The following is a 12,923-nucleotide window of genomic DNA, read 5'->3' on the forward strand; positions in this document are numbered from 1 at the left end:
GTCCTCTATGAGCCTACAGCCCCCCCCCCCCCCCCAAAAAAAAAACACTGCTTGCTGCTGCCCTCCCCCCATCAAAAATACCCATATCCATCCAACCAGAACCATATATGAACTTTTTATTAAAAGTGACGCTCTTACTGTGGCATGGCACACTACCTGTGTGTTTATTCTGGTCAGGTTCTGTGTTCACTGTGTACAGTCAGTGACCTGGGTCTGGAGCGGTCCTTCAGTCTGGGCCGGGGAATGGGGGGGCTGCGCTGCACACACTGGCTGACGCTAATGACATGAGAGGGGCGCGCACGCCAGGTGCGCACCTCTGTGTGTGCTTGAGCCTGCTGCTCCTGCTGCCTGCCAGGAATACACTGGCCAATCAGCAACAGGATCTTTGCGCTGCTAAATTCTGATTGGCCAATGTGAAATGCAGCAGAGCAGACGCAGTGCCTGGAAGCCGGGGGAGGGCGCAGCTGGGAGAACACAAGTGGGCGGATCACAGGCCACTTCAATACCCCATGACATGAATAAACTGTCTTGTGCAGAGTAGATGTATGGGGCGGGTCCTTCCATGCGCTCCGAGCCCCCTGTGCCGCGGGCCCCATAGCAACAGCGTGGTCTGCCTATATTGGCAGTACGCCACTGGTAGGAAGTAGTGGTAGTGAGGTCACTACATGCAACACTGGCAGAAGGGAGACTCCATCTGCTTCTGAGTGAAATGCATCTAGCTGTGCAGCTGAAGCAGGGAATAATATGGCTGAGAATTTAGGGAAGCCCAAATATAACTGTTCCTTCCCAGTTGTTTATGATTATACAAAGAAGCACAGCCATTATGCAAACTTTTTTTTAAAACTCAGGTATGATTTAAAGAGAACCTGTCACCTCTCCTGACATGTCTGTTTTAGTAACTACTTGGATTCCCCATGTAACAACAATTCTGGAGCATCTATTCTTATTTCTTTCTATGTTGTTCCATTCTTGTCTTATTCCTGCTAGACGTTTATGGATAAGCATACAGATGGGAGTTACTAGCTGGAGGTGTGTCCCTGCAATTTCTGAAACTGGCAGCACTAATTGGATAGTTTCAGACTGTGCAGGGACACACCCACAGCTGGTAGCACCCATCTGTACCTAGGTTTATAAACTTGTAGCAAGAATTGTAGAATAACAGCACAACATAGAGTCATATAATAATAGATGTTCCAGAATGTTATTAAATGGGGAATGCATGTAGTTACTAAAACAGACATGTCAGAACTAGAAGGTGAAGATTTACATCACTCCATTCACACATGGTGGAAAAAATTGGTTTTGATGTCCGGGCATGCTGTTGACATTCAAATTTGAAGCATCTCACAATTTGGTTGCAGAATTTTGCTAACACATGCACGTTTTAGCACAGATTGCTAAGGCTACTTTCACACTAACGTTTTTGCTGGATCCGGCAGGGTTCAGCACAAACGCTTCCGTTACTGATAATACAACCATCTGCATCCGTAATCAACGGATCCGGTTGTATTATCTTTAACCAAGATGGATCCGCCATGAACTCCATTGAAAATCAATGGGGGACGGATCAGTTTTCTATTGTGTCAGAGAAAACAGATCCGTCCCCATTAACTTGCATTGTGTCCCCATCCGTCCCCAAACCACAGCATGCATTTTGGAGCATCCCATTCTTTTCAGTTATGTTTTGCCCCCATTGACAATGAATGGGGACAAAACTGAAACGTTTTTTTCCGATATTGAGACCCTATGACGGATCTCAATACCGGAAAAGAGAACGCTAGTGTGAAGGTAGCCTAAGAGCGTGACCTAAGTGTGATTAATATGTTGTGTGAGATTTTCAGTCACAGAAAAGGGTTTAAGGGCTCACGTTCCGTAAATCACCAGACTACAAGATCACAGAACTATTATTCCATATAATCATCTCACAAATACCTATGACATATCAGAACATTTCGATATCTCCCCCTGAAAGGGATATTCCCATCTGGACATATACGGCATATGTAAAGGGTATGTCATAAATATTTGATGGAGCTGGTCTCATCTCACGAACAAGACCCCATCACATGTTGCAGGGAATGGATAGCAGACTGTGCATGTGCAGCTCTCTGCCTTCCCTGCTATGGGACTTCTATTTTCAATAGTCCCTTAACAGTGAATGGAGAAAGCTGCACATGCGCAGCCTGCCCTTCATTCACCGCAGCATGCCAAGTTCTTAAGATAGGAGTGGCTATGCAATAAATGTTCAGTGGGGCAACGCCTTTAAACAGAGCCTATCACCATGAAATGTAGTCAGTCTGCAGGCAGCATGTTATAGCGCAGGAGGGCGTAGACAGATTGTTATAAAGTCTTGTGGGTAAAGATTCAGTAATACTTGGAACTTAACAGTTACATATATATATATATATATATATATATATATATATATAACTGTTATTTCTGACTTCACTTATACACAGGGGTGGTTATCAGCGATTGGTAGCATTGTATGCATATACACACAGAGAATACTATCAGATGGACAGATGTCTTAATAACATATATTAACATATGCTCAATTTGACAATTGTTTTCATGGTTGATTTTAGGATCATTGGGAGACAGGAGTGCTCAAGGACAATGTCTCAGTAACTTGGCATTTGCCTATAGCCAGCTGAAAAACTATGATTTGGCAGAGTTTTACTATCAGCAAGCATATCAAGCATTTGTGGATGCAGGTAAACATTACAAGGAAATTACCTATAGAAGGGTCACTATGCAGTAAGTGAAAATTCTTCAAGAAGTGTCTAATCACCAGTCCTGTCATATGGGCGCTTTAACCACCTTCCATTTATCCTGGGCACAGATATGATACAAAATGGATCAGTAGAAGTATCCACATTAGAACGCAGCTCTTCTATTTTTGACAGTGCCCCGTGTGCTGTGTGCCAGAGAGGATTTTGGACAAGGACAGAGAACTGAAAACCTGTGCTATAACTAATTTAAACTGGCTGATTAAACTGGCTGAACTATTACATGTGTGCTTGGCAGCTGAAGACATCTGTGTTGGTCCCATGTTCATATGTAACATAGTACATAAAGCCGAAAAAAGACATCTGTCCATCCAGTTCGGCCCGTCATCCTGCAAGTTGATCCAGAGGAAGGAAAAAAAAAACTGTGAGGTAGAAGCCAATTTTCCCTACTTTAGGGGAATAAAAAATTCCTTCCCGACTCCAATCAGGCAATCAGAATAACTCCCTGGATCAACGACCCCTCTCTAGTAGCTATAGCCTGTAATATTATTACACCCCAGAAATACATCCAGGCCCCTCTTGAATTCCCTTATTGTACTCACCATCACCACCTCCTCAGGCAGAGAGTTCCATAGTCTCACTGCTCTTACCGTAAAGAATCCTCTTCTATGTTTGTGTACAAACCTTTTTTTCTCCAGACGCAGAGGATGTCCCCTCGTCACAGTCCTGGGGATAAATAGATGATGGGATAGATCTCTGTACAGCCCCCTGATATATTTATACATAGTAATTAGATCTCCCCTCAGTTGTCTTTTTTCTAAAGTGAATAACCCTAATTTTGATAATCTTTCAGGGTACTGTAGTTGGTCCCATTCTAGGTATTACTTTAGTTGCCCTCCTCTGAACCCTCTCCAGCTCTGCTATGTCTGCCTTGTTTACAGGAGCCCAGAACTGTACACAGTACTCCATGTGTGGTCTGACTAGCGATTTGTAAAGTGGTAGGACTATGTTCTTATCACAGGCATCTATGCCCCTTTTGATGCAACCCATTATCTTATTGGCCTTGGAAGCAGCTGCCTGACACTGGTTTTTGCAGCTTAGTTTGCTGTTTATTAAAATTCCTAGATACCATTTAGTATGTACGGGTGACTTGCATTATTCCTTCCCATGTGCATTACTTTACATTTGTCAGTGTTAAACCTCATCTGACCACATTGCTGAGAAAAATGATGTTTTAATATATGCAATGAGCCTCTAGGAGCGACACCTAGCCGTTGCCGTTACACCTAGAGGCTTAGCTCTCTCTGCATCATCTCCACTTTGACAGGCAGAGATCACATTTACACTTCCTGGCCCTGTAAATCAAAGTGGAGAGGGTGCGAGAGTTGCACAGGGAGCTTATCCTCTAGGTCTAACGGCAACGCCTCCATTGATCCTAGAGGCTCATTTGCATATATTAGTTTTCTCAACAAAACAGACACAAAAACAGACACATATGAACATGTGCCCCCGTTGCTCCTAGAGGATTATTTGCATGTATTGTCTTTCTCAGCAATGCGGACACATATGAACATGGGACCAACACGGATGCCTTCAGCTGCCAAGCGCACATGTAACAGGTCAGCCAGTGTCATAGGTACAAATCTGCTGACAGACGCCCTTTAAATGCTACTGTGTCAAGACCCTACATCTACAGCTTATCACTCTTTATTTATTACTTATTTTTCTTGATTATGTAACACCAGCCCATGGCCATGAGCAAATCAATTCTAAGCAAATCAAATTTGTTCTGAATTTTCCAAAAACTTCCGTTTCCAACTTGTTTGGGATTCATTAAACATGCATCACACAAAATGGCAGCCACTTTGACATTATTAATGCTGCCTTGGCGTTAAAGAGCTTGAAACAATCCTAGTAGACCCCCAGAGTATCATGCATAATTTTTCAGGGTTAAACTAATTTTGGGAAATTCGTTCATCTCTAATTCGTATCTCTTTGTCTTAATCTTTTGACTCTCTGTTCCCAGTGGGGCTCACAATCTAAGGCTACTTTCACACTAGCGTTTTTGCTGAATCTGGCAGGGTTCAGCAAAAACGCTCCCGTTACTGATAATACAACCATCTGCATCCGTTATTAACAGATCCGGTTGTATTATCTTTAACATACCCAAGACGTATCCGTCATGAACTCCATTGAAAGTCTATAATGCCCTTTATACGGGTCGATTCTTGGCCAGATGATTGCTAAAAAGTGTTCATAGGAATGCTCATTAGTGATCACTGTGATTTCGTAGTAAAGAGATCACAGAGAGGCACGGAGCATTATCAGTCATGTCAATGCTCCGTGCCTCTGCAGTCTGCATCGGATCTTGGCACTCTTTCACGGAGCGGATGCCACGCACGGCATCCGCTCGTGTGAAACGGCCCTAAAGGTGCAGGCACCTAAATCTTCATTGGCTGGCAGCAGATTGTGCTTGTCTAAACACGCTTTGCTGCATATGTATCAAATCTTTTTTTACACAATAAAAGCACACAGAGCTATAGGGGCTGGAAATTGCGGATGGGCTAACGGCCATCTTAGCAACCCATGTCCTCAGCTCTATACACAAAATCCCGGTGACAGGTTCCCTTTAATAAAAGATATTTCTATTAGCTTAGCTGCTCTGCAGTGAACAGACTATCACTATGCAGAGACCTGGCTATGGGGAGAGTGACTGAGCATGTGTGACCAGCAGCACTCAGCTCAGTAGATGGATGTACACATTGCTATATACTAGGTGGTGCCATATTGTGTAAGTAAACATCAAAACTCTTTGTTGGATTTTTTTCTCTAACAACATGTATTGCATAACATTGTTCATTTTTTATAATCTATAAAATGAATATAACACATAATGGTGGGACAACTCATCTAAGGGGTTTACCCGGCACCAATACTAGCAAAATCAAACAGTTGACAGGACTAAGTACTGTGAACACCATATACGAACTTAGCCCTATTCAGTGGTTGTTTAATCCAAACTGTATTACAGTATATGGGGACATGAGTGATCTATGTATGATCACATGAAAAGTGTCTCCAAAAACATCCTTCATTTTTTAAATAAAAAATAAAGGATGTTTTTGGAGACACTTTCATGTGTGTACATATGGAAGACTCATCCAGGTCCTGGTGCCTGGAGGGGCCCATAGGCTACATTGGCAGTTAAAAAGACACCGGTATTGTAAATGATACATGATGGTGGAGGCTCAGGAGCATTGAGGCTCAGGAGCTTTAAAGGGGTTCTGCAGTTTGTTTAAACTGATGATCTATCCTCTGGATAGATCAGCATCTGATCAGCGGGGGTCCGAGGCCAGTTGATACTAGTCGTGACATCACTGGGACAGCGGTAAACAGTGAGAAGGTCACGGCAATGCTGGAGCAGCGCTGCCTTCTCAAACAGCTGATCGGGACCCCCGCTGATCAGATGCTGATGATCTATCTAGAGGAGATAAGTGTTTTGTGACGCCAGTTGCAATGAAGCAACAACGGGACGGAGTCCCTTTAAGAAATGGAGTTGATACCCAGGTGTAGGAATGGCCGAGTGATATGTCACAACCTGGATACGCTGGAACCCCAGGCGTTGGCTCTAAAGCAGACAAATAGGGTGAACAATTGAGGGATTTGAAGAAATATTTGAGTCCAGATCTTGTGATGAAGTTCAATGGCAGCTTTACTTTGCATAAATTTTTCTCCAAATGGTTTACAGACTTTATTTTGGTTCCAGCAGGCTTTAGCATTAACTCTGGCAAGCAAACAATCTCAACTCTGTTACATCAGTTTCTCTTTGGCTCTGCTGTACTAACAGACTTCAATCGAATCTCTGCAACTTCTCTCTGTAGTCTGACTCTGGATTATGCCAGGGAATAGGTTAGAATCCTGGCAGCTCCAACATGGAGTCTCAACAAGAACACACCAGAACTCCCTACCTCCTTCTGGTAGCAAACAGGACTGTCCTACTACTGACCAAGAAAGGAGGGGGGAATGGAATGGTGTAGCTCTGCCATTGTTGCTGCCACCTGCTGGTGAACCAGGCACATTACATAGTAACATAGTACATAAGGCCGAAAAAAGACATCTGTCCATCCAGTTCGGCCTGTTATCCTGCAAGTTGATCCAGAGGAAGGAAAAAAACAAACAAACAAAAAAAAAAAAAAACCCTGTGAGGTAGAAGCCAATTTTCCCCACTTTAGGGGAATAAAAAATTCCTTCCCGACTCCAATCAGGCAATCAGAATAACTCCCTGGATCAACGACCTCGCTCTAGTAGCTATAGCCTGTAATATTATTACGCTCCGGAAATAAATCCAGGCCCCTCTAGAATTCCGTTATTGTACTCACCATCACCACCTCCTCAGGCAGAGAGTTCCATAGTCTCACTGCTCTTACCGTAAAGAATCCTTTTCTATGTTTGTGTACAAACCTTCTTTCCTCCAGACGCAGAGGATGTCCCCTCGTCACAGTCCTGGGGATAAATAGCTGATGGGATAGATCTCTGTACTGACCCCTGATGTATTTATACATATTAATTAGATCTCCCCTCAGTCGTCTTTTTTCTAAAGTGAATAACACTAATTTTGATAATCTTTCAGGGTACTGTAGTTGCCCCATTCCAGTTATTACTTTAGTTGCCCTCCTCTGGACCTTCTCCAGCTCTGCTATGTCTGCCTTGTTTACAGGAGCCCAGAACTGTACACAGTACTCCATGTGTGGTCTGACTAGCGATTTGTAAAGTGGTAGGACTATGTTCTTATCACAGGAATCTATGCCCCTTCTGATGCAGCCCATTATCTTATTGGCCTTGGCAGCAGCTGCCTGACACTGGTTTTTGCAGCTTAGTTTGCTGTCTATTAAACTTCCTAGATCCTTTTCCATGTCAGTGTTACCGAGTGTTTTACCATTTAGTATATACGGGTGACTTGCATTTTTCCTTCCCATGTGCATAACTTTACATTTATCAGTGTTAAACCTCATCTGCCACTTCTCTACCCAAGCCTCCAATCTATCCAGATCCCTCTGTAGTAGTATACTGTCCTCATCAGTGTAAATTACTTTACACAGTTTAGTGTCATCTGCGAAAATTGATACTTTACTATGCAACTTCTACAAGATCATTAATAAATATATTGAAGAGAATAGGGCCCAATACTGACCCCTGAGGTACCCCACTAGTGACAATGACCCAATCTGAGTGTGTACCGTTAATAACCACCCTCTGTTTTCTATCACTGAGCCAGTTACTTACCCACATACAGATGTTTTCTCCCAGTCCGAGCATTCTCATTTTATATACTAACCTTTTATGTGATACAGTGTCAAATGCTTTGGAGAAGTCCAGATATACAACATCCATTGATTCACCGCTGTCAAGTCTAGAACTTACCTCCTCATAGAAACTGATTAAACTAGTTTGACATGACCGATCCCTCACGAAGCCATGCTGATATGGCGTTATTTGCTTATTTCCGTTGAGATGCTCTAATATAGCATCCCTCAGAAAACCTTCAAACAGTTTACCCACAACAGATGTTAAACTTACCGGTCTATAGTTTCCAGGCTCTGTTTTTGGACCCTTTTTTGAATATTGGCACCACATTTGCCATGCGCCAATCCTGTGGGACATTCCCTGTCAGTATAGAGTCTGCAAATATCAGAAATAAGGGTCTGGCTATGACATTACTTAATTCCTTTAGGATACGTGGGTGTATGCCATCCGGTCCTGGCGATTTGTCTATTTTAATCTTTTTAAGTTGCTGATGTACTTCTTCCTGGGTCAGACGGGACACTTTTAATGGGGAATTTATTTTTGCATTCTGCATGTCATCTGACAGTTTATTTTCCTCAGTGAATACATTGGAGAAAAAAATATTTAACAGCTTTGCTTTCTCCTCATCGCTCTCTGCGACTTCCCCCTTATTACTCTTTAAAGGGCCGACACCTTCAGATTTATACTTTTTAACATTTATGTAATTGAAGAACATTTTAGGGTTAGTTTTACTCTCTTTGGCAATTAATTTCTCTGTCTCTAGTTTGGCCGCTTTTATTTGTTTTTTACATGTTCTATTTTTTTCTTTATAGTTTTTCAGTGCTTCCGTGCTACCCTCCTGTTTTAGTGTTTTATAGGCTTTCTTTTTGTCATTTATTGCTTTCTTTACAGTCCTGTTTATCCACATTGGTTTCTTTTTGTTCCTTAACCTTTTATTCCCATACGGTATGTACCTCTCACAATGAGATTTTAGGATGTTTTTAAAGATATCCCATTTTGTGGCTGTATTTTTATTTTTGAGGACTCTGTCCCAGTTAGTTCGGCCTATGGCCTCTCTTAGTTGGCTAAATTTAGCTTTTTTGAAGTTTGGTATTTTTGTTCCTCCCTGTAGAAACGCTCTTTTGAATGATAGTTGGAAGGTTATTACATTACGGCCACTATTTCCCAGGTGTGCCCCAACCTGCACGTCTATTGTTCTGTCAGGCCCTACTAAGTCCAGTATGGCCGTCCCTCTAGTCGGGTCCTGAACCAGTTGGGAGAGGTAATTGTCTTTAGTTATTGCCAAGAACCTGTTTCCCTTATGAGATATACATGAACAATTACATAACATTATTATAAATGCACAGTGTCTAGGGACCTGGAAATAAATGCATAAGATAACATTATATTAGCATTCACAGATAGAAGCAGGGCGTAGGAGTGGTAATGCCACTCTGGGGTGTTACACAAGTGTCACATACAATTTCTCTGATGCTCTCAGTAGCCTTAGAGAAAAGAAACACTTTGAAACAAGGTTTTCTAGGGCTGCAATTTTTATGCAGCAACAGTCACGAGCTGGGTCCAGCAAATCCTCAACAGATAACTTCATACCATTCAGATCAATAGTAAATGATTGTGAATCTCCCTTTGGTATGACTAGAATAAGATATCCAGAGCACAGACTGCAAAGCCGAGCAGCATGCGCCATCCTCCTACCCTGTTGTACAGTTCTGTCTTGCATCAAGCTCTTTTCTGCTGTATGATTATAACCATGTTGTGTCCTTCTGAGCATTTAATATTTTCTGAGATGCTTTGTAGTATTTACTGCTGTGTGCAAAGTCGATAACTGTAGAATGAATCCCACTATTAAATAATTTTTACTTTATGAGACATTTTGATGACTGCCAATTTGTAGCTAAGAACAGCAGGCACAGTTAAAGTGGCAGATATCCAGTAAGCATATTTGCAGACAGAAATATTACCACAAGGCTTCTTGTTAAAATGACTGTACAAACGTCCATATGCTACAAATACACAAAGCATTGCATGTCTAGAATTCTTCTGGGAACCTAACAATGGAAGTGTCTTTATTGCATGCTACCTCTGGACTATTTATAAATTTGCAAACAATGGTCTGTGGCAATAACAGATCTGTTCTGCAGTAGCTCAGGCACCAGAACTACTAGCTTCATCCATTGTGTATTGAACACAGCTGTTTACTGTATTGCTGCTCCTGTTCACTGCAATTAGTGTTGGGCCAATAAAAGTCAAACAAATTGACTTCGATCCGAATGTAGCCAAATTTCCTTGTGCTTTGTGGTAATGAATAAATTTTTCCGGAAATGGCCATAAAAACAAAAAAATACATGCTCACCTCATCCATTTGCGCGCAAAGAGGCCATCTTGATTGAAGATACAGCACAAACTCTCGCGCGGGGTGATGTATGACATCACCACGCCAGCGTCCTGGCCAGACGTGGTGACGTCAATCAAGATGGCCGCGAGGGCCTCTATGCAAGCAAATGGATAAGGTTATTTTTTTTATTTATCCTGATTAATCCCTGAAAGGCCTAAATGGTAGCCTCAGATGCCGCAATCAATGATGAACGTGGCATCTAAGGGGTTCAATGACAGGGTTGGCGTGATTGGCCTGCTACGTACAAAGAAATGCTCTTCTTGACAAAGTAATTCATCACAAATAGAATATCTTTGGGAAATTCAGCAAAGCAGCTAAATCAAATTTTTCATGACTTCACTAATCTCTAACGGCAATGGGAGCAGGACTGCAGTTACCATCTCCGTCCACTACACAATGGATGTAGCTGTGTAGTTCCAGCACAACTTCCAGCACCAGATCTACTCTGAAACACCTGATTGGCAGGGGCATGGTGTGTCAGACCACTGCTGATCAGATATCGATAGTCTAATAACTATTAATAGTAAAATCCTAGAATACCACTTTAAATGAAATATATGTTGATATTAAAGTAGTGGCTAGGTAAGAGAATAGCCCCCTATTTACATGGGTTGCAGAAAGTATTAAATGCATTTTTTTGACAGGTGACCTTCTACGACAGAGTATTGTCAGTGAAGGGTTGGGTGCTACCTATTTTTGCCTTGGAAATCTGGATCAAGCTATTCACCACTACAAGCAAGCACTGGCTCTGTCTGGAAAATCAAAGGTATCCTCTTTTTGTGTTTCCCATGTACAATGTGAGTAATGTTTAGACTCGATAATTTTTTTTTAAACATTTTGTGAGATTTATTTTACAGCTCGGTAAGTAATATGATAACTTCATTCTTTGCATCAGTACGATTATGATAACACCAAGTTCATGTAGTTTTTATTATGTTATACAACTTGCACAATAAAAAAAACACTTGTTTTTACAAAATAATCAGTTTTTATGTTGCTACTTTCCAAGACCCAGAAAATTATTTTTCTGATGACTAAAGGGTACTTTCACACTAGCGTTATTCTTTTCAGGCATTGAGTTCCGTCCTAGGGGCTCAATATCAATACCCGAAAATAACTGATCAGTTTTATCCTAATGCATTCTGAATGGAGAGAAATCCGTTCAGGATACATCAGGATGTCTTCATTTCAGTCTTTTTGCTTCAGGATGGAGATAATACCGCAGCATGCTGCGGTTTTTTCTCCGTCCAAAATTCCAGAACACTTGCCAGCATTTTTTCCCATTGACATGCATTAATGCCAGATCCGGCCCTGAGTGTTCTGGCAAAACTGATCAGTTTTTGCGGTCTGCGCATGCTCAGACTGCAAAAAATTTAAAAAAAATAAATGCCGGATCCGTTTTTCCGGATGACACCGGAGAGACGGATCCAGCATTTCAATCAATTTGTCAGACGGATCAAATGCCATAAGTTTGCATATGCTTTGACGGATCCGGCAGGCAGTTCTGGCAACTAAGCCAGTTCTTCTTTACACCAGTTTGATAAATGACATATATATATATATATATATATATATATTATTATTATTATTTTTAAATAGGGCAGCACTCCTTATACGTAGCAAACCGGGTGCCAGCGTTCAACCTTTCATCCTGGGTACATGGATATACAAGAAATCCACGGTACTCCTCTGTAGACGGTGAAAAAAACAAGTGTATTTATTCACACATGTCACAGCAAAGTGGCACATTTAAATTTTATTTTTTACGGCGTTCACCAGACGGGTTGGATCATATGCTATTTTTATAGAGCAGGTTGTTATGGACACAGCGATGCCTAATATGTGCATTTAAGAAAATTGCTTTTACGCAATAAAAGCATTTTTGAAAAAAAAATCATGTTTTTGTGTTTCCATTTTCTGAAAGCCATTATTTTTTTTTGTGGTGATTTTCTTAGGTAGTGTCTAATTTTTTGCGGTCCCTAAGGACCATGGCATGGAAGGGGTTATGTCTGCAGACTGTCAGCTGTATGTTACAGCTGACAGTCTGCACTGCTCTGCCATCCTGAAAAGAGGGGTAGAGGAGGGAGAAGAGAGACAGTGATGATGGATTATCTGTAAATCCACTGAGAGTAGTGCATAGGAAGCATAGCAAGCTGTAGAAGGAAAACGGAAAAAGAAAATTGGAGAAATTATTTTCTCCACAAAATAAATAGTGTAATTTATTTTTATTTGTACAAAGGTGTCCATATCCTTTAAGATTTTTTAAATCAGGTCAGAAGTGAAAGCAGCTGAAACTTACGTTCACGTTCACCTGCTATCACTCCCAACCCAATATGGGATCCTGGTCTTGTTTTAAAGATTAGATTGCCAGCTTTCAAACAAGATCAGGCCCACTACCTTTTACAAAGCTCAAGATATGAAAGGTTAAAGCAGCACACACACCCTCACTCTGCTACCTGACCTCTGCTCCTGTTGAACTGTTAGACCTTTTT

At 41.6% G+C, this 12,923-nt stretch overlaps 1 protein-coding gene across 2 annotated transcripts in view; it reads left to right on the forward strand.

Annotated features, from left to right (window-relative positions):
* The window catches only part of LOC122929657 (tetratricopeptide repeat protein 24-like), an 87,228-nt gene that overhangs the window by 29,717 nt on the left and 44,588 nt on the right, over window positions 1–12,923 (forward strand). For both annotated transcript variants that reach the window (XM_044283290.1, XM_044283291.1), the window contains exons 4-5: window positions 2,589–2,717; window positions 11,076–11,197. In XM_044283290.1, coding sequence (XP_044139225.1) covers window positions 2,589–2,717; window positions 11,076–11,197 — 251 coding nt within the window. The remainder of the gene's footprint in view (window positions 1–2,588; window positions 2,718–11,075; window positions 11,198–12,923) is intronic.

This window comes from Bufo gargarizans, chromosome 2 (genome assembly GCF_014858855.1).
Source record: "Bufo gargarizans isolate SCDJY-AF-19 chromosome 2, ASM1485885v1, whole genome shotgun sequence".
Classification (NCBI taxonomy): Eukaryota; Metazoa; Chordata; class Amphibia; order Anura; family Bufonidae; genus Bufo; species Bufo gargarizans.